Source organism: Macaca nemestrina, chromosome 2 (assembly GCF_043159975.1).
Source record: "Macaca nemestrina isolate mMacNem1 chromosome 2, mMacNem.hap1, whole genome shotgun sequence".
NCBI lineage: Eukaryota > Metazoa > Chordata > Mammalia > Primates > Cercopithecidae > Macaca > Macaca nemestrina.
Window position 1 is genome coordinate 163014787 of NC_092126.1, and position 22941 is coordinate 163037727.

The following is a 22941-nucleotide window of genomic DNA, read 5'->3' on the forward strand; positions in this document are numbered from 1 at the left end:
CCCCATGTTCTTACTTATAAGTGGGAACTAAACACTGAGTACACATGGACACAAAGAAGGGAACAACAGACACCAGGGCCTTCTTGAGAGTGGAGGGTGAGAGGAGGGTGACGACTGAAAAACTACTTATCAGATGCAGTGCTTATTACCTGGGTGGCAAAATAATCTGTGCACCAAACTCCATGACACGCAATTTACCTATATAAGAAACCTGCATGTCATATACCCCTGAGCCTAAAAGTTGGAAGAAATAATCACTCTGCATCCCACAAATATGTACGATTATTATATGTCAACTAAAAATAAAAGGAATACAGAAACAAAAATCCCTCTCTCATAGCCCTGCTGCTTTTGCTCTCTACTGTAAAAGCTTCAGGGAAGATCTGCTACACAAACTTATGTTGATGGTACTGGGGGGTCAAGGACAGGTGGTGTAGAGGAGAGATGGAAAAGCCAGGGAAGCAGAAACATGAAGCCAGAGGATACAAGCTCCCTGCCTATACTCCCCTGTCCCCTACCACCTGCAAAAAACTGTCATCTCCCAAAAGAAATGATACTAGAAGAAGTAGTCCAACATGTTAGGATAAAAAGTTCTATTTAAATCTTAAAGGACAGTGGGAAAGCTGGGATACTTGTTCAGCTGACACTTGAGATACACGAATATAGTCAACCACATTCAGGGAAACCAAGCTCCTCCATCATCGCTTATGGGCTGTGTGTGGTGATGACTCTAGCTTTCCTGGGGTCAAGAAACACAGTGACTACATGTATCTACCAACCTTGGGTGTGAGCCTGCCCTTACTAGAGCTTCAGAGGCTAATCGGCAGGGCTGCCATTTTTGGTCCTTCTGTCACTGACTGTCTCTCCTCACCAGATTATTTTGCCACTCAAGAGATAAACCTATCTGATAAAGTAATATAAATTCTATTGAGTCTTATTAGATGTCACTGAATGGGGGATAGTTACCTATTAAATTGTATCTTCCCATTGATTTTGAGTAATTTAGAGATGTTTATCCAAAAAAATGATAAACTCTGGATTTTTTCATTTTACTTAACTGAGGGCCTACTCACCTAAAAATCCTAGCATTAACCTAAAAAGACCTTGCTTTTGACACTCTACTATTTCTTTCATTAAATGTGTTTGATTCTCTTTCAAAATAAAAATATCTTTCTCATAACAACATATTAAGATCACTGTAATTGTCATCCCTAATTCATATATATATTTATATATGTATACCTACCTCACAGATGTATTATAAAAGATTGAATGAGTTAACATATATAAAGCACTTAAAATAGTGTCTGGCACATAGTTCACTATATGTTAGCTACTTTCTCCTTCGCACACGCGCACACACACACACACACACACACACACACACGCAATACACACTCCCCTAGAAAAACTGAATCCAATATTTAACACATTATGGATATCTTTTCTCTCAATACATTCTTTTTGGGGGAGGGATGGGATCTCATTATGTTACCCAGGCTAGCCTTGAACTCCTGGCTTACACAATCCTCCTGCCTTGGTGTCCTGAGTACTTAGGACGAAATACAGATTTAGTGAGTGTATCTATCTTTTTATTCTATTTCAAATACTGCTGCAATGAATACCTTTATTCTTATCTCCATATTCGCTTGTGACATTTTTTCATAACACGAATTCTACATACACACGAACACACTCACAAAAAATAGTTTAAAAAATTAACTACATTTTAAAAATTAACATCTGATTACCATTTTATTTAAATTAACTTCTAGAACTATAAAAGTTTAAAAAACAACGTTTAAAGCTGAATAACATTGCTTCCTGGTCTTTTGGCTAAGATCAAGTGTAAAAGTTGAATACGTATACAAGGTACAAAGGTATCTTACTGCACAAAAAGTTTAGATCCCATATGATGCATCTATTATTTAAAATATGACTAATAAAAAAGTCTTTAACATTTTTTAATGGGAAGAATTTTCAGTTTAATATGCTCCAAGATGTTACAGGGCTTAAAATGAACAAATTTCAGTCAGTATAAAATAGATTTATTGTCAACATTCAGTCATTAATACAACCCAGGTAAATGAAACATCACTCCATACGAGGCTCATATATCCTTTACACGTGTACTATAAAATGATAAATACTTAAAAATTACAATGCAAGGAAAAATATTTTAAGATATACAATTGTTATAGACCCTTGTGTGAAAGTTCTTTAGAGTTCTGCCTTAGGGAAAATACCATGCTACATATCAGAACCCAAAATAAACTGTTTGTTGAGGTTACAATGCTCAATGGTATACTGGATGTACCCTAAAATACCATGTCTGACAAGAATCAAAAGAGAGACAGCCTTCAATGATGTTTAGAAAGAGGGAGAGTGACAGAGAAGAGTAATCAATTATTCTATGTTGATTTCTGCTGGAATGGCCTCATTAAACAATTTATAGCACTGACAAGAGGTCTGTACCCAAAGGGAACAAAACCAGGACCAGTCTCAGCTTTATATAAAGGATTTGCAAATCAGACTAACTGACACAGTTCTAAGGCACTGTTCACAATGTTTGTCACTCTTCAACCCTTTACACAGACTTCTCGTCCAATGTCCGTGTTTTTCTAGTTTCTTCCTAAGGGTTTACCAATTACACTTTCTGCTTTCTATCATCCCAAACCTAAACCAAAAGACATTAAGCAATACAATTAAATCTAACAGTCTGGTCAGTTCTAAAGACACAAATTCTGGTTTAGACATTAATCATGAGACTCAAGTACATCTATCCCCCTTCCACACACACTTCCACCTCCCATTACATATTGACCTATCTCAATTTTGAGGAAATGCTCAAATTCTAAGCAACTTTCAGGATTTTTCCCCCCAATCAATGATTTGACTGTTGGCAAGCTGCTTTGGTGGGCAGCAGTATAAGAAGTTGTTTGGAATGCCTGGCTAGAACAGATAAAATGGATGTGATCAGTGAATTATTGTAACCTATTGTAGTAAACAGATGGATGGGAAAGATTTACCTTATGAACATCCCTCATTCATTTCAGAAGGGAGAAAATTATGTCTTAATAAGGCAAGAAAAAAATTAGGTAAGAAAATACAGCACTTTGGGAGGCTGAGGCAGGCAGATCATGAGGTCAGGAGATCGAGATCATCCTGGCTAACACGGTGAAACCCTGTCTCTACTAAAAATACAAACAAGTAGCCAGGTGTGGTGGCGGGTGCCCATAATCCCCGCTATTTGGGAGGCTGAGGCAGGAGAATCACTTGACCCCAGGAGGCAGAGGCTGCAGTGAGCCGAGATTGCACCATTGCACTCCAGCCTGGGAGACAAGAGTGAGACTTCGTCTCAAAAAGAAAAAGAAAAGAAAAGAAAATACAGTAAAATATTAGTACTGTAGTGACAGCAAGGAAGGGTAGGATTCCCAGCACCCCACCTTGCTGGGAAAGTTTCTGGCATAAAAGTCAAACTCTCTACCATCATTCTTTGCACAAGGATCACCATCAAGAGGGGCAGAAAGCCACTTAAATACTTTTCTTCAAAGATGAGACATTTCTTTTTGAACTAAGCATTAGAGAAAGGAGAAAGAAGTAGGGAAATCTCACTCAAAGAGGTCCTCAAACATGCGTTGTCCCATGGCTATATATGCTTCCTTTTCTTCTGGTGTCATCTGGGCCACTAGCTCTGGCCGTTGGCTCACTTCACTGTAGGAGAACGGACGGCCAGCCACCATGACAATGGGGTCATCTGCTACTTCTTCAAACTCGTCATCTTCCTCTTCATCCTCTTCTCGTTTATGCGCAGCCACAGCTGCCGGACGGGGTGGAGAATCATCATCTGACTCACTGGTCTCGCTTTCCGAGTCACTGCCATTGGCAGTGGTCACTGGAGCGGCTGCCCCCACTGAACCAGCCATGGCAGAGGAAGTCTTTTTCTCATGAATGAGCAGTGCTCGCATGACCTCTTCATTATCATCAGGCCCAGCACGGCCTTCCTCACGCTCCTGAAATGCATCCATATCTATGCCCCCTGGGGAGTAAAACTCAGAAAGTCAATAATCTTAAATATAAATGGCATTTCTTTATAACATATAGATAATATTTTAACATATATTTAAATGATACAATAAAATAACAGACTTCACTGGTTCTATTTTTGAGCTGCTGTCCATAAAATATTCAAAATATTTCTTACAAACTGGAACTTAAGTAGTATAATGGTCAAGTACATCGGCTTTAACAGTATTATAGCATAGAGTTGAATCCTGGTTCTTCTATACACAAGCATCTTGGGCAAGTTATTTAATCTCTAAACTTCAATACCTTTTTCTGTAAAATGAGGTGATAAAAGCATTGACTTTCTAAGATTCTGGATAAAAACATAAACAATAATGTCTATGAAGAATCGACTCGACTACGGTAGCTGGCATAATAGAAAATCAAAACATGGCTTTTTTTTTTTTTTTTTGAGACGGAGTCTGGCTCTGTCGCCCGGGCTGGAGTGCAGTGGCCGGATCTCAGCTCACTGCAAGCTCCGCCTCCCGGGTTCCCGCCATTCTCCTGCCTCAGCCTCCCGAGTAGCTGGGACCACAGGCGCCCGCCACCTCGCCCGGCTAGTTTTTTGTATTTTTAGTAGAGACGGGGTTTCACCGTATTAGCCAGGATGGTCTCGATCTCCTGACCTCGTGATCCGCCCGTCTCGGCCTCTCAAAGTGCTGGGATTACAGGCTTGAGCCACCGCGCCCGGCCTCAAAACATGGCTTTTTATCTCACTCAAGGTAAAAGCTTTGCAATGGCCTATAGGATACCACATCATCTGGAATCCTTCCTGACCATCTACCTCTTATTTCTTTCCCCTGCTCATTCTCGTCTAGTCACAGTAGCCTCCATGGTATTCCTTGTACATATCAGACACACTCCTACCTCAGGGCCTTTGCACTGCCTGTTCCCTCTGCCTGGAATATTTTTCCTTTAGGTACTCACACAGTTAACTCCCTTCCATCTTTCATGTCTTTATTCAAATGTTATCTTTTAAATGTATCCCATCCCTACATTCCCAATGCTCTATTTTTCCCCCATAGCACTTATTTCCTAACATAATGAATAACTTACATCTATTGTCTTTGTCATCCCCTTTCCAAGGGTGTAGGTTCCACCACAACAGATATTTATCTTGTTTATTCATGGATATATCCCATTTACCTGGATAGTACCTGCCACTCTGTTAGGCACTGAATAAACATTTGACAAATGAGTGAATAAATGTGAGTTTTATTTTCATGAAGCAAACTAGGCATACTTCAAACTCTGTATAAAGAAAGAATCTAATTTTAGGAATGAAGCTTCTTTCACCACACACCTCCTATCATTTTGCGTACATATCGTACCTGATATACTGCAGATTCAATATTTAAGAAAACTACCTGCATTCTGCATTCTGATACTACTACCAAACATACTGCCATTTAAAATATATAAAAAGATTAAAAGTATTGTTTGGAACCTGACTCCCTAATTCGAATCCTAACACTATTTAGCCATATGTTTTGGCCAAGTTATTTCATCTCTCCACTTCAATTTTCTCAAGTACAGAAAGGGGGAAAATAGTATTTACTTCACTAGATTACTGTGGGGATTAAGTGAATGTCTGTGAAGTGTCTAGAATGGGCCTGGCACTTAGAATAGTGTTGTCTATCTATCTACCTACCTATCATCATCATCATCACCATCACTATCACGAGAAGGCGCAGAAATAGTCAATTCTGACTATGGATAAAGTGAAAACATCTTTTCATTAACACATTAGAATGAATTAGCTAAAACCCTGGATATTTTAGAAAGCACAGAACTCCTAAAATGAGATACTGGGCAGGTGAGAGACAGAAAGGGAAATAGAAACAGATAAGTTAAAAATTTAGGTCAGAGAAAAGGGGCTTTTGGTAACATGACTGTCAAAATGAGAGTTAAAATCAAACTTAACTACTTCAAAATATTGTCAAAGGCTGAACCTCCTCCCTAGAGCTTACTGCCAATGCAGCATTACAACAGAAAGAAAAGAGGGAATGCATGCAAGCCTTTAAAACAATAATTGCTCCTAAAAGAATGTTCCAAATAGTTTAATAATATCAACACACTATTTTGATTAATATTTAAATATAAAATTAGGGAAAAAGAAAATTAGTTTTGTAAACTAAATTAAGTCACACGTAACAGATTTCGACAAGGGTCTTGAGAGGTTTGGAGAAAAAAAGAATTATTCTGTTACAGATGAAGACAGAAAACAAAAAACAAGGATAAATGAGTGAGCTAATTTCTGGATGATAAAGTAGAAACAGTGGTTCTAGGAACAGTCTTTTTCAACAGAGTTATAAATTACAAAGAAGATGTATACTGGGAAACTATATTCACGGAATTGATGCTAAACAATTGTGGGTACCGAAAGGCCAAATTGCAGCAAAAAAACATAGGAAGAGCTGAAGGTTGTATACGTGGGCAGAAAAGTAGCAGATCTATTTCTATTTCAGCAAGTGCAAGAAAATCTGCCTACAGAAAAATAATCTAAAATATACTGAAAGATATGATCCAAGCTATTGAATTCAAGGCAGAGAAGATCCTAAAAAGTACCTCTATGTGTTTCTAAAGTTTTTGGTCTTAACATGCTTCCAGAACCAAAGCAAAAAAGAAAATCTCAAGTAAAAACCAGAAAGATATACTGGAAATAAAACTCAAATCAATGGTGAATCCATGCATGAACAACATGTATCATTCTGGTCACTATGTCTCAAGTAAAGTATATTACAATTAGAGATGGTCCAGAAAAAGACAAAAATAAACAAAAACAGTAGGAGGTGGTAACAGTGGAAAAGAGAACTGTTTAAGGAAAACATAATCAAAAGGAATTAGAACTTTCTTCAGTATGGTAATGAGAACAATGACTGAAGTTAATACAGTTGTGAAAGATATCAACATGACTTGAAGTTTGAGGAAAATCAAGTGTAAGACCCACTTCATACATTCACTGGATAGAGTCTGCTCTACTATCAAGAAACTTAAGACAAATTTAGACATGACAATATACTATCCTATTTTATGTTGAAATAAATATTTATAAAACTTAAGTAGACCAGATAACTAAGGCCCATACGATTCATATTCTATCATTCTAGGAACTGTAAACTAGAATGTTAAACTTATGAGCTTAATATATAATGTTGGTTAATAATAGTTTTATTTTATTCAGTTTTCTTCCTAAGTTCAAAGAAAAGAAGGCTGCTTTAAAAACCGGCAAAAGCCAAGGTGGGAAAAACAAATTTATTAAATAGTAGTATAGCCTAACTACTGTATAATCTAAAACAGCTTGAATGTAAATAGCACAACAGGCTGGGCACACTGGCTCATGCCTGTAATCTCAGCACTTTGGCAGGCAGATCAGTTGAGGTCAGGAGTTTGAGACCAGCCTGGACAACATGGCGAAACCCCATCTCTACTAAAAATACAAAAATTAGCTGGCCATGGTGGCTTGCTCCTATAATCCCAGCTACTCAGGAGGCTGAGGCAAGATAATCACTTGAACACGGAAAGCAGAGGTTTTAGCGAGCCAAGATCGCACCACTGCACTCCAACCTAGGCAACAGAGCGAGACTCCGTCAAAAAAACCAACGTGGCAGGCTAATCAGTGAGGAAGAAGGAAGGTAAAGTATGGTTACCTTGGAAAATTTTTTCTTATTAAAATTAATATATCAAAGAGAAGCACAGTGGAGATATTAGCTGCTTTACCATCACTACCAAACTCCACATTACCTTCACGGTTTCTAGTATATACATATACTAAATGCTAATACCAAAGGGAAAAGAGGCTAGGAGAAAGGTCAAAAAACAAGTGGTTTTCAGTTACTGATTATTCTTTGGCACTAACAGATCACCAAACTCAGGTGATATGTTAGTAACTTGAGTTTGGTGATATGTTAGTAACGATATATTAACTTGGGAGTAGGAGCACATAGATTGTTACACTGATATAATCCAGCCAGAAATAGAGACACCTTTCCTCTCTACTTTCCAGCTTGAGTCATCGTCATCCATTTTCGCCTCCCATTTTCTACATACTCGTAAACTATCATCACTCAAAGTCCTGAATCCAGTAACTTAGACTAAAAAAGTAAAATCTTGCAGTTCTCTAACTTCTGAAGATTAGTATGCAATTCTTAACCCTTTATGGCTCAGAAATTTCCAAAATCCTCTAGAACAAAGTTCTGCTAACCATCTTGGACTGTGAGAATGCTCAATCCTTTATTCATGTGGACTCTTTGTATATATTTCAGGTAGCACACACTCCTTGGTATTTATGAAGAAACAACATAAAGTTTGGGGGAGTGTATAGTTTTGGCTCCCAATTCAGAAAAATTAAATGCATATAAGTCAGGGTAATATAAGATTAAAGGAGAGGTGAGTATGGCTACCTTGAAAACAATAGATAGCATTTTTCCAAGAAATTAAGATAAAATGACAATTTTTCAAATCTAAAATTGAAAATTTAAAAGGCTATTTGTTATTTTCACTAAGTTGAAGGGCAATGCAAGTATACTAGTTGGTTTTTATCTTATTGCTCAATTTCTTACTTCCTAATATAATGCAATTAATTGTTCTGTAGAACAGATCCAGAATCGCTCAGGCAGCTTCCCACTAAACCAAGTTCATGTTCTACTGAACCTAAGACATATCCATTTTGCTGACTTCTACTCTTACCTTCTTTCATATCTTCAGAACTATATGCCCCTTGGACAGTGCTTTCTCTCAACCAAATGGGCCTCTCTTTGGCAGATTTCCCTTCCAGTGAGGCTCGATGAAGATCTTCTTGGTCATCCATGTTAATGACAACATTCTGAGTGTATAAGTCCTCATAGGAAGGACCTTTGGTGGCCCATGCTTCCCGGTGGTGCCCACCTGCCAGGCTACCAGCTCCAGCAGTAGTTGCTGCATGGTCCTTGCTATATAAAAAGAATAGAGGTATAGGAAGAAGAAAAATTAATGTCTTGATGTTGGAAAAGAAGGGCAGCTGGGGAGGCAATTACTGAAATACTACATGTAAATGCTATTTAGTAATCATGCACACATGCTTCAACAAGGCCAAGAAAGGGCTTCTAAACCTCAGGGTAAAAGGTGCATGTGTTAGAAAAACACATCATATTTATATTTAAGTTCCTCAAACACAGGATCCTCTGGTGTATATAAATGACTGAGGTTTTATAGATTTAAGATGTTTCAATAAATCTATTAATACTTGGAGAAGGAGAGAGTGATATGGTGACATCATCTACTTAAAGCCACTAGTCTGGCAAAAATCTCTCCCAGTATTTTGTATAGAAAACAAAAACAAAACACACTGAATTTTTAAAAATGTTATCTCAGCTCAACCCAGAATAATTCAAAGTGGTTCTATGTGCTTTTTCCTTTCTTTTGTGTGCTGATCATGGAAAAAGCTAGAAAACTATTCTACAAAGACTGACCTCAAGTAGTGTTCTTCTCCGGCCACCCATGGAATAAGGTATAATCCTCTGCAGAGACTAGCTTCTTTTCTATGGAGTTGTATCTTTCTATCTCCACATCTATGCTGATACTCTGTATCCATCCCCAACCAGATTCTACTCTGCAGTGACAATGGTCTGTTTCACTCAGTCTATTTTGTTTTGCTTTTTACTTTTACCACCCATGATCTTTTTTGTCTGTTAGCCTGTTCCAGGTCTGATCACGTCCTTATCTTCTAGGCACTTATGTTCCCCCCTAACCTCTGTGTTAGGCCAAGTTTTCAGTATTTCTGATGGTTCCCCATTTTATCTGCCTGTTTCACTCTCAATCTGTTCCAAATTCTTTTGAATATCCTGATTCTCTGAGCTCATGCCTTTCTCTGCCTGCTACTGACGCTTTCCACCTCAACTTCTACATATGCTTCTCCACCCTCCACCTCCCTCTGTCCAGACAGCTATTTTTTATCCTGTAACCATCTTCATGTTTCTTGAACTGCCTGCTCACTCCAAACCTTTTGGGTGTTTCTTTCAGTGTCCATGACTGACCTGGCCTCACGTCTCTCCTTTATTTTTCATCCATTTTTCTCACTCTTTTCCACGGATCCTGAATTATCTCCCGCGTGAAGCGCCGACTCATTCTGAATCTAATAAATACTTCATTAGTCTTTGCTCCTAAGCCATTCACTATTTTGCCTTCACTTTTGTCTTACTTCATCTCTGCTTACTCCCTTACTCTTCACTTCTTTCCGGGTCACTTCTTATCTACCAGGGTTTTCTAACTCATACTTAGCTGAGGTCTGTGTCCGTGTATCTGATTAGCCCATCACATCTTTCCCTAATTACACTGTTTCTGACCATCCTCTGGAGGTAAACTTGGGCTTAGCTACCCCACCTATCCTGTCCTACCTCTGGATATCTATAGGGCCACTGCTACTTGTGCAACAAAAAAATAATGTTATTTCCAGTTGTCCAATCCACACTGATCCAGTCATTTAATCCATGCCTTCCAGGTACTGCCTTTGCATTCTTTTCATTATTCCACCTCTGTTCCCAGGGCTACTTTGTAAACCACTTTCTCCCACAGCCTTTTCCTTCCCGGTGCCTGTTCTACCTGTTCCATGTCTCAATCACTTCTTTTGCCTCCTCACTGCTCCTACTTTCTACCAGTTATTTGCTCTCTAAATCTAGGACTATGAGGCATCTCTCTGTAAACATATCCAAACCATCTTTTTTTTTTTTTTTTTTTTTTTGCTATATTCTGAAGTCTTATGCTACAATTGCAAATGCAAATAACTGGTTTCTCTCTGCTATTTCTTTCTGCATTCATTGATGTTACTTTGTGTATCACTTCTCGTTCATCTCAATGTAACTATTAACTGTCCCTAGTCATTTTCTATCTTCCATCTGTTCTGGGTGGTCTTTTAAAGGCTGTGTTGTAGCGTCACTGTAATATGATGCTGCTTACTTTGTATAGGTTGGCTTTTTGAAGTTTTGTCTCCTTCAGCATTCACTTTTCTTTCTCTTCTCTCTTGGTCTGATCTGGTTTTTTATGTTTCTGGGCTTACTCTACATTCTGGCCTCTCCTCCTGCACCCATTTGTCTCTCTGACTCCTTTCAATGCCTCTTCTATCCTCAGCCAACACCCCCATCTTGATGTGCTGAGTCTGCTCTATATATCCACCACCCCAAAATGTATCTCCCCGAGTTAGCTAACCCCACCTGGGAGAGACAGAATAGGCATATTTCTCTGATCTGGCCAACCACATCCTTATCTTTCCTTGATCCAGACTTAAATGACTCACTCACTCTGAGGTTACTGTTTCTCTTTATATATAATCCTGAACACAGAGTTTTTCTCTATTCTCTATCTTTAGCATTGACTAAAGACTATCTCATGAAGGTATGAGGAGTACTTTGAGAAAAACAAGAAAGCTAGAGAGCAAGAACAGAACAATTAAAATAAATGTTAACACAAGAGTACTTTTAAAAAGTCTTTTGTTTTCAGTATTCTGTCACAGAAATTCAAGATGGGTTTTATTCCAGTGTGAGGCAGCAGACATTTGACCACAAGTCAAACAAATTTTAAAATCTGGAACAATTTTAATTGAAGATGACAAAAATGACAATTCATGTTTGAATCTTTTTATATTATTTAAGAAATTTTAGAACTTTTAAAAAATATAACTCCTGTTCAGAGAGGGGAAGATTATTTCAAAACTAAATTTTTAAAGATCTTTAAGGTGTTAAGAGATGATGAAAAAGGGATTACTAGCAGAGAATTCCACTTTAGAAAGACAGGAAGATTTTTATATATCATCAATAGGTTGACTTGCTGAAAGGATAGAATTGTCCATCAACTCTTGGGTTAGGCCTACTGACAGTTCTGCAGAGATAGCCCCTGGTTTCTGACCTAGGGACAAGCTACAATTTAACTGATTACAGATCAGTAATCAAACTAACAATATTGCCACTTATTAAAAAAAAAAAAAAAGAGCTATCATCTCTGAGCTCCCATACCACTCTACTGATGCTTCTTCTCTTGTACTGAGGCAGGATGGGCCATTTCAAAACTCCATACTCCTATAGTACAGAAAGGCCAAATCAATATCACCTCCAGGATGTTATATACAAGGAGTGGAATTTGTCAAATGCTTTGGTGGGGATATTATAACCTCAGTAACATCTTCTAACCTAATGTTTTTTTTCCTGACCACATGGAAACGGTTTTACTTTGGTCTGGCTGGCAGCTCTAGGAACCCCATTCTGTCTTTCTTGTCTGCCTCCATTTCCTCCCTTTTTTCTTAATGGCCAGATTGTTGGGTATCCTTTTTTCCTGATCAGTTTATTTCCTCTACTTCCTGGTTCTTCTTCATCCCTGGAGTCACCATCATTCCTGATGAGAAGAAAGTGACCTGATACAGAGAGCTGCTATTGGGCCTCTGGTGTCACTGTACCACTAAGACTCATCTCAGGCCTGCAGTGAGTGGGGGATATCGAAATAAAGATCCTGGAAGGGGAGCTGGATTGTGGTAGGTGGAGAACATTAGAGACAGGAAGTCAGTGGTGGTGGGTGACTGAATGCTATTGTAGTGGAGAAGCATCTTGATAAACAGGACAAATAACTACAGGTAGGAGAGGAAACATCAGAATAATTCCGATAGTATATTGTGTAGGAAGAAATCAAATAGTACACTGATGCATACTTCAACATGAAATAATCCCCCCCATAAGCTTAGAAAATTTTGTATTTTTGTAAAATCAATTTCCCTCATAACCTTGTATGTTAGAGCTACAATATAACTTAAAAGGACTGAAAAAGATACAGAAAGAAATAAATTCCTTTTTCAAAAGAGGAAATCCTTTTCGTATACAAAAAGAAAGAAATAACCAGTACCAAAAGTTAAAGCTATCTGTGATACGGATGTTATTAGTTTCCTATCAACTGTGGCTCCTTTCTTTCTTTGCTTATTGGCTTTATTAAAATACCAATGGCAATTTGCTCCAAAGAGCTCTGGGACCTTCCCCAGTCCTGGAAGGTAAACCTTAACTACTATAAGTACCAGTCATGTGATCTCATTTCCTTTGCCAGCTGCTGGTTTAGAAATATGCATATAAGGCAACTGTAGCCAGTGAGACATCCGGGGATAAATAGAGTATCCTAGGGGGCCCTCTGGGAAACCTTTCTTCAGTTTTAAAATAGGACACAAGGAAGGGATGGTCCCTTTTTCTGCATTTGAACATTTTCATCTGCATGTGATACCTAGAAATACATGGCCATCTTAGGCTAGCTCCCCTCATGGTTCCAAGAGGACAATCAACAGGCTGAGTTCAGCAGCGTAGAAAGATGGAACAAATCTAGATCCCTGAAAATATAATTGAGCTGTGAAACTAACCAGTTTTGAACTGTACTACTTCAGGACTTCCAGTCATGCAAGACAAATTTTCTTACTGTTCAATCTACTTCTAGACTGGATTCTAATTCCAACTAGAGTTAGATATTCTGTTATCACAGGCAAAGGCATCCTAACTGACACATGGTACTGGATTAGAAAATTCATAACTCTTACAGACACAAAATTTTCTGTAGAATTGGATTGCTTTTAATCATCTAAAAGAAGCCAAATTTACTCAGGACTGGCTATTCTGTAACATCAGTTCCACAGGAAATAAAATACTAAGAATGCTCCTAAAAACTATACAGATACAACCTGATTGTTCAGCTCTTTCGAAGGGAGTGGGTGGAGTGAAGGGTATCTAAATAAAGATATCCCTTACTTGATGCTGGGAAGACGGAGAGAAAAAAAAAGGGTAGAGTAGGAGAGCACTCCCTGACCCCCATTTTCGTTTATGCTTTTCAAGAAAATATAAACAACTTTTTCTGGCATGGCAAAACTAAGCCTACCTCTGCAATTCAAACATTAGGGAACACTGATAAAAATAGGGAGCCACTATTAGGAGTATTAACCCACAGGTAACACCAGCTATGTTTTACTTTCAAGGAAGTTGCAATTACAACTAAGAAAGAAAGGTGGTTAAATTGCTTCAAAAACAAAAAAGAAAATGCTGAATTCCTTAAAGGACTTCAGCCTTCAGAAGCTGGCTAGGAAAATTCAAATATACCCAAGTGGCACAACTAATTTAGGATTAGCTAACAATTGGCTGAGTTGCTACAGGCCCAAGCAGAATGAGTACTTGAAGTCAAACCTAAATATTTAAAGACTTTTGCCTAAAGTCCACAGTGTTCTGCATTTAGAACAAACGAATTTCATCACAGGCACATGATAATAAGACAAATGTGGCAGAACTGAGAACCTGTGTAACATTACAGTCTTGAGTCTCCTAGTAAATTACCCACTCTTGCTCTCCAAAGTATAGGTAGTTAAAACAAGAACAGGTTGAAAAGTATTCTTAGTAAGAGCACAGGGCCTACACTCACCTCTGTTTCAGGGCTGGGATTTCTGTGGGCTCTGGCTCAAGTATTTCATAGGCCAAGTTCACATCCTCTGTCTCCCGAAGCAATGCATAAATGGGCTCAATTTGTTCATTAAACCTTGCCAAAAGCGTGCGTGCATCTTTTTTGGGCATTGCTGATTCATCCTCTTCTACCTCTGTATGACAAAAAGTACAGCGGAAAGTTCCTACAGAGAAAATAAGTATCTCAGGTCAGGGAGAAGACTTTAGCAGACAGTTTATATCTCCACCCTCCCCTAATATCTTATTATTAAAACTTTCAAATATACACAAAGGTTGAAAGAATTTCACAGTGAACAGCCATGTGAACACCATTTAGATTCTACAGTTAGCATTTTGCTATTCATCACATATCTATCCATCTATCATTTTTGATGTATTTCAAAGTAATTTCATCCCTAACTTCAGCATAGTTTTTAATCACAATATTTCTAACATATATTTATTTTAACTTAAAGCCAAATTTTTTACAGCTTACCACAACTTATACCCTTTCTTGGCAGCTTTTCTCTTTTCTTTTTGTTCACATTACACATTTGGGCCTACATAATGCGGAAAGCTAAATAAATACCTAAAACCAAGAGTTTCTGGTCATCTAATCAATCCAATCTATTATGCTAAAACTCACATTCTTAAACATTACTTAACAGTCTACACCACTAGCCACACCTGGATTTCCAGTTTGGTTATTCCCAAAGACAGGAATATACATCCTTCCTTTCTGAGTCAACTTACTTGAAAGATTAAAAGAGAACATATAAGTACTTAGTGTCTGGCAAATAGTTAAGTACTCAAACATTTAGCTATAAAAGGCCCCATGTATGACTGATACATAAAGAATAAACAACCAAGTGATCTCTACTTCAACATAACACTAGAGCCTACTGATATATTACCAGTATAATAATTTTCTTTACTGCCCCTCACACATAGCCAATAGCATGTAAATTATTTGTTCGAATACCCTAAAATACATCTTCCTATTGTCTGAATGCCACCTAATCTACATCTATCCCAAATAACTGAGAAAGAGAGAGAAAAGCAACCCCTCAGAGCTGGAAGGTGGCTCAGCACTCACTAGACTTTAGCATTTTTCTGTCAAACAGGATCTCACAGACCACCAACATCAGACTATGATGGAAGTGAGGCAAACCCAAGCCACTGTGGAATTGCGTCTGAGAACAGACAAAAGCAAGGACTCCATGCAAACCACAAAAAATCCCATCTTGCACAAGTGACTGCTGCTTCTTTACCAATTAGTTTTAGCGTCACCCTGTTCTTGTCATCTCCTAGATAAGATTTATTAAGATATCCAATCATAGAATTTCCCCATTTCTTCACAGCATCTAATCCAAAGGAAACCTTCATCGCTTCCCTGAATCCTCCCCAAAATTACCCAACAAAAGCCCACATTCTCTAAGTCTGTCCAACATCATCTTACTGACATTTCATGGTTCCCCACAGTATGTGGCTTCCCTTGCTGTGGAAAGCATCAATAAACTTAACTTTGTTTACTACAGGTGTGTACCTGATAGTCTTTGACTAATGGTCACCAACATAAAGATTATAACTTAATCAAATGGACAAGAATACTATTTACCAAAGTAAAGACAGGAAGAACAAGTTTTGTTTTTGTTTTTGTTTTTTTTTAAGTAAAAGATATCAAATTGCTTTAAATATAAAAATGAATACGTAGAAAGCCAACTTATTACAACTGCTAACAACTCAGCCCAAGAGAGGGGTTTAGACTACAAATTTAGATATGAGAATCAACAACCTATAGGTGGTAACTGAAGCCATATAGTAGATAGGAGCATCCAGAGAGATTAAAGAGAGTGAGAAGAGGCAGTTAAGGCATAAACTCAAGGAATGAGGAATCCTTGAGAAACAGAAATGGTGCAACCAGAGTGACAGGATGGTGTTCCAAGGAAATGGTATAGTCCTAATATTTCAAGGCCAACAAGAGTTGAAAACTAGCCTTTATATTTGGTAACAAAGGGTAAGAAGCAACCTTGGCTAGAGGGGTTTTAGGTAGAATGTTTTATTATTCTCTAACTGTTCCAAGCTGTCTCAGCCTCTTCTCTTCAACAGAAGCAAGGAATATAATCATGTGGGGGCTTAAAAATAAACTACAAAAAGTAGGGTTGAATATAGCTCTCAAATACCTGCTGAATTAAAAAACACACCAATGTGAGACTGGGACTTAAACTGACTGTTGAAAAATAAGCACCTACAGAGACTGTCAATGAGAACTAAGAATAGTTTGGAAGACAAGTTATCTAGTTCTGTATTTTTCGAATATGTTTTTAAAGAAAGGAATCCCATTTCTCAAATGGAAAGGGGGTTAATATATAAACATAAAAGCAAATGCTCCGGAGTAAAGTCAAGAAACACAGCTAAGACAGAGGTCAATACTCCAACCCTCTCATTATCTGTTTTCAAAGCATCACAAACTGGCCTCCTCAATGCTTCCCATCAGGCACACTCTGCTGCAGAACCTTTGCACTGCTGTGCCCTCTACCCAGATGCCTTCCCTCCAGAAAATCACATGGCTCATCTCCAAATTTACTCCAGTTTTTACTCAGAAGCCATAAGTAAGGCCTTCCATAGCCAGCATTATCTAAAATTTCAATACTGTCTTGTCCACTCAAACAATCTTATCCTCTTTCATTTTCTTTTCCCTTAGCATTATCATTATCCAACATGTTTTACTATTTATCTAATTTATCATTAAAAAGTCATGTTATACCTGAATTTTTAAAAAATGTCCTCCCAAAAACCCCATTTCTCATTTCAAGACAATATGTACTCCAAACTTCAGCTTTAAGTAAACAAATCAACATGCTTGTCAGTGTAGCTCATCCTCGTAAAACAGCAGTGCTTTTATTTGGGGAAAAGAGAGAAAGATAGAGAACACTACTAATACCATTATTTCACAGAAGGACAATCTCAGAATGACAGTCCTTTAACTAGAGTAATTTATTTTCATGAAAAAGAATAGAGGGAAAAATAAACAAAGTATATAGTCATAAGGCAACTGAATTCTAATCTCAGCCAAATTTAACAAGAGTTACTTACAGAAGGGCTGATTTTGCAGGTATGAAAAGAGCAGCTTTAAAACTATTATTAAGAACTGTGAAGGGTCTGAGATTTTACCCTACTTGTAAGCTAACAAGTTATTCTGCCAGTTTTATGGGTGCTGGTAGAAGACACAAGACTCCAGGTCAGAGACAAAGAACTTTACTACTCAAGGCAATAGCAGTAGCCAGTGTCAATATTTAAGCCAGTTCCCCATGCCCCAATTTCCATGGGGTGTGATACAAGGGCCAGGTAACAATTACACATGCAATGGGTTGTGTTACAGGAAAGAAAACCTGAGCTTAATAGGAACTCAAATATTTTAAATGAGCATAAGCATGCCCATTCTTTGCACTGAAGGGTGGCATTATCCTTACTGCACTAAACTCTATGTAAACATGCTCTGGAAGGAGACACTTTTTATACTGGACCATAAGCAAACCTGCTCTTTGCTCTGAAGAGAAATACTATCTCTGTCTTCCAAGGCAGCTCACTACATAAACATCCTTGAAAATGATAGTCCAGGAAAAATGCAGTCTGTATCTCTGCTCGTAAGACATGCACAACATGTGAGAGATCCATGGAGAATAGTCTCCCAATAATTACCACGTCTAGCAAATATTACAAAAGGAAAAGCTAGCCCGACATCTCTGAGCCCTATATTTATCACAAAAACATTAGTTGTAAATGAGAAGCCTGTCAAAGCCAAATGTAGAATTTCTTATTTTTCTTCTCGGACCCTAAAAAATCCAAGAAAAGTAAGAAATTTGACATTTTATGGAAAATGACTTAAGACTGGTTTAATACACCAGCAGCATTTTGTATACATTTCACTACGCATTATAAAAATGCAAATCAGTTTTCCTGAAATCAGAAGGGGCAAGTGGCAAGGGGCAGGAGGACATGGAAACCCAGCACACACTATGTACCAAGGAAGCACCCAAGTAACTGAGAGAGTGGTGGTGGCATACACAGACAGAACCAGTCATCAAGAAGCTTTAGCAGGGAAGAAAGATGTCTGGAGATAAAACAATCAGGGATCAGTGCAAAAAATAAAGTACATAAATGTTTTGGAGTTCAAAGAAGGAATGTGACTTCTAGCTGAGGGCACTAGGAACAGCTTATCGAGAAGGTAAACCTTTTTGAGATAGAGTTTAGAAAATAAAAGATGAAGAAGATGAAGGGGTAAAGGAATAGGACATTCTAGATCATCATAAGAGAAGTAGAGTGGTTGAAAAATGATGCTAGACTGCAATTTCAGTCTGATAGGAAAATACCAAAAAGAATGATAAAAAACAATTAACAAGATAAACTGGGGTGACCATAAGTGGATCTTGAATGATACGCTTCATTTTGACTTTATTCTTTAGTAATAGGAAAGCCATAGAAGGGTGTTAGGAAAGACCATTAGGTCATGAAAACTAGTATTTACATATATTGATCTGCTTGAGTGGCTTGAGATGGCCTCCCAATAAGGCAGTTCTTAACTGAGTGTCTGCATAAAAATCCCCTGTGGAATTTATACTCAGGCTCCATGCCAGAAATGCTGATCCCGGAGGTCCAGAGTGGGGCCCAGGAATGAGAATTTTTAAAGTTACACAAGGAATTCTGATGCCTACACCTGGTAGAGAGCTGCTATTAAGCAATATGATAAACATCCCAACTCTTCTTGTAACTAGACCATTCTACACTAAGTAGTGTGCATAGACTATATTACTCAAGAATGAGAGAAGAAACTGGAATTGAAACTCAGAGCTCTGCACAATTTTTCCCTTTTCACATATAAGATCAAGAAGGCAAAAACCAGAAACGGTGAATCCAAGGCATGCAAGGGGGAACATGCAAGCTAGATCTAAGAATGTGGCAACAGAGAGAAAATGAAGGCTACAAAGATTCTTTAGGCAAAGCTTGACAAATGATGGGGTTAGGAAGAAAAAAGGAGTTCTATGACAACACATTTGTTTGATCAACTATACTCAGAAACCACAAAAAGAACTAAGAAAGCTACTTACAAATATTCCTATATATTCATCAGAAGCAAATCTATGCAATAATTCTACCCAAATCTGACATAAAAGCAAATGAACGCTTAAGAGGCGTTAAGTTTACCAAGTCATAGCTTGAAAACAAAAATCACTAAACTTGGATTCAAATACAAATCTGTCTCAAAATACTAAATGCACTAATCCTGAATTGTACATTCCTTTTCCAACCTCCTATCAGCCCTGCCAGCTACAATTTAGCAAACTTTTCCCATGTATATACATTAGCTTTATTTTTTTAAAAATATTGAATAGGAGAAAAGATTTATAACAAATAATTTATTTAACAAACATAAGTGCCTGTCACATACCTCGCATTTACTTGGCTGAGTCTTAACCTATCAGGTTTGCCAAACAAATAAAAATAAATCCAACTGCAGATAACCAACAGGCATTGAAAATGGGAAGAAAAAAATACCTTTTATAAATAGTATTTCAAAGCTATATTTTAGGGTTATCTACTCAGTAGTATAGGAATGTCCCAATTTTATGACTCAGGATTCTTCTACGGAAGCTTAGTTATCACTCCAAATGAGAAAAGAAATGGATACCTAATTGTGGGGATGAGGGGGACAGTGGCAGAAGGGGGGGGAAGGGAAAGAGTTCTACACCATTTTAATTTTAACTTTCTCCAAAATAATAAAAGTAAAAGCAAAAATGAATTGGCAGTGGGGAGGGTGGGGGGAAGGGATTGGTAACAACAATAAAAAAAAACCAGTAATGCTCAGCAAAATTTGAAACTTGACATTTTTCCTTTGCTAAACACAGAAGAAAATTTAAGTGGTATATATTATACCAGCCAAGGCCTTCAACTTAACTGCTTCCAACATATTACTCATTTTAACATACATGTTACTCACTGTAATTATATGGGTATTCACAGTTAAGAGAATAAATAAATACGAAAAAAACCAAAGCAAAAAAAAAGAAAACCCCACCAAAAACTTGTTTATTCTCTTAAGTTTGACATGTATGTGCCCTGGAAATGCATAATTGACAAAAAGGACATAGACCCGTTATACTATGGGCAGAAGACACTATTAGTCAAACCCTCAATTAGTCAGTACTTAGCATTATATTTTTCTCTCTTCAGTCCAGTATATACAATGAATAAGCCATCAGCTAATGCCCACAATTCACTGACAAATGTTTGCAAAGGCATTAGTTGCAACTGAAATATTCAGCCATTTTTCCCACAAATTTTTAAAAAATCAAAATAAGCTCAAATGCTTTGATATGGCACAGGGTGCTTCAGTGCTCAAGTGGGACTCATATTGCAGCCCATGTCCTCAAGGCTGGCCAAGGAAACAGGGAGGATCAAATGTCTGCTGCTACAGAGCCCTCACCCCAGAACAGTGGGTTTGATATCCTCAGGGCTTCTGACATTCAGAACTTCCTAAGAAGTTCAGCCAATCATCTTCTGAGCTACTTTCATAGCCCTCACATTCTAGTTGGGGGTAGTTAAGACACAAAAAAATCACATCAGTAGTATATAAGTATTATGGGGGAAAAAAGCAGGGAAGAAAGAAGGTGAAGGGAAAGGGGTGTTGCTCTGTTATACAGGAAACTCAGGGCAGGCCTCTCTGATATAGTAATGTATGAGCAGAGACTTGATGGGAGCAAGTCATGCAAATGTTTGGACAAGGGAAAATAGCATGCAAAAAGGCAAATAAAGTAAAGGCATGCCTGGTGCACACAAAGCACAAATAAGGTGGCTGCTGTGAACATGGGAAGAGTGATAGAAATAGTCTCCAAAAGGTGAAATTGGGGAAGAAGCAACTAGAAGACTTTATAAATTCTGTTGAGGACTTTGACTTTTCTGAGGGAAAGAAGACGCCTCTGTAAAATTTTTAACAGAGGAGTGGCATGCCCTGATATGCTAGAAGGAGCACTAGTTGCTATGACAAACAGTCTACATGGGAAGCAAGAGTGAAAGCAAGGAAACTATCTAAGAGAGCTTTGCAAAATCTAAGCAAGAGATAATGGCATGCATAATTTTTCTGGACAATCTTATGAAAAAACTTTGAATCCAAGTTTTTTACTCCCCTTCACTCAAAAAGCTTCCCGGAAAAAGAAAAAAACAAAAGACACTTCAGAGTTCCATGTTAAAACTAAGTAGCTAGAAACAGAACTCCCAGGATTTTAGTGAGATAAGGAGGAAACTATAAAATTTCAAGACATAACACTAACATATATGATTAATTTTACTGCACCGTAAACATCCAACCACCACATAGCTTAGGAAGCATATTTAGATACTGTTTTCCCCTCCCACTGAATATTTTATGAAATATATAAAACCACCCCCCAAAATTCAATTTAGTCTGTCCTTCCTTAAATGGGAATTTATCTGGATTTGGTCTAATCATGCATCATTCCTCCATTCTGGACCTCATTATGAAGGGGAAAAAAGGTACAATATGGGGGAGGAAGGGCAGAAAACAACAAATTGAAGGATAGTACATGGATGAATATTAAAGCTTGCAATAAATTATCTAAACTAGGCCCAAATCAAATTCATTTCAGCATGCAGAATCAAACTCATCTCAACTATCTGAAAGACAATAGCCAATAGAATATATATATATATGGAAGGTAGTGAATTGGGGAGCTTGGAAAAATAAGCCAGCTTAAATATTCTCCATTATGCCTGTGCATTTCTGAAGATGACATAATTAAACAGAGCATATTTTCTATATGAATACTATAACTGGGGGGTTCCAATTCCTAACCAAGGCTTCTAAATTAACCCAAAGTGACTAACATAATCCTCTAAAACCAGTGATAAAACCCCCAAGCTTCTCCATACTTTTAGAATGTCAAATATGTTCCAAATCAAAGAGTAAGTATAAAATTAGAGTTGAGAGAAGCCATATATGATATAGAATAGGATGAACTTACCATTTTACACATGCTAAAAGAAGGCCAAGAATGGTTACAGGATTTGCCCAAGGTAACAGTTACTAACATGACTAAGACTAAAAGTCAGGGCTCTGGAATCTTAATATCCTCTTGTTTTACTGTCTTACAGCCACTGCTGAAAAGAAAACCCAAAAAACTTCTGGAAATGACATGAACACTGAACACAATGATTATGCAAAAGGATTCAACATAATAAGTGTTCTAAATAAAACCATACAATATTATGAGAAGTTGATCAAGCATTACTAACCATAAGCTGTTTTAACAAAGTATTTAAGAAGCACTTTGCATCAAAAGAGACAAAGAAGGCCACTACATAAAGGTAAAGAGATCAATTCAACAAGAAGAGCTAACTATCCTAAATGTATATGCACCCAGTAAAAGAGCACCTAGAT

At 37.7% G+C, this 22941-nt stretch overlaps 1 protein-coding gene across 2 annotated transcripts in view; it reads right to left on the minus strand.

Moving 5' to 3' along the window:
• Window positions 1–2468: 2468 nt before the first annotated feature.
• Window positions 2469–22941, minus strand: part of LOC105470308 (general transcription factor IIE subunit 1) — a 36577-nt gene continuing 16104 nt past the window's right edge. The window contains exons 3-5 of one of the 2 annotated variants that reach the window (XM_011722168.2): window positions 14470–14641; window positions 8755–8996; window positions 2469–4039 (exon numbers count right to left, since the gene is read on the minus strand). In XM_011722168.2, the coding sequence (XP_011720470.1) occupies window positions 3612–4039; window positions 8755–8996; window positions 14470–14641 (842 nt within the window). In that variant the 3' untranslated portion in view covers window positions 2469–3611. Of the gene's footprint in view, window positions 4040–8754; window positions 8997–14469; window positions 14672–22941 lie in introns of both variants that reach the window. The other variant, XM_011722167.3, reaches the window with a different exon arrangement.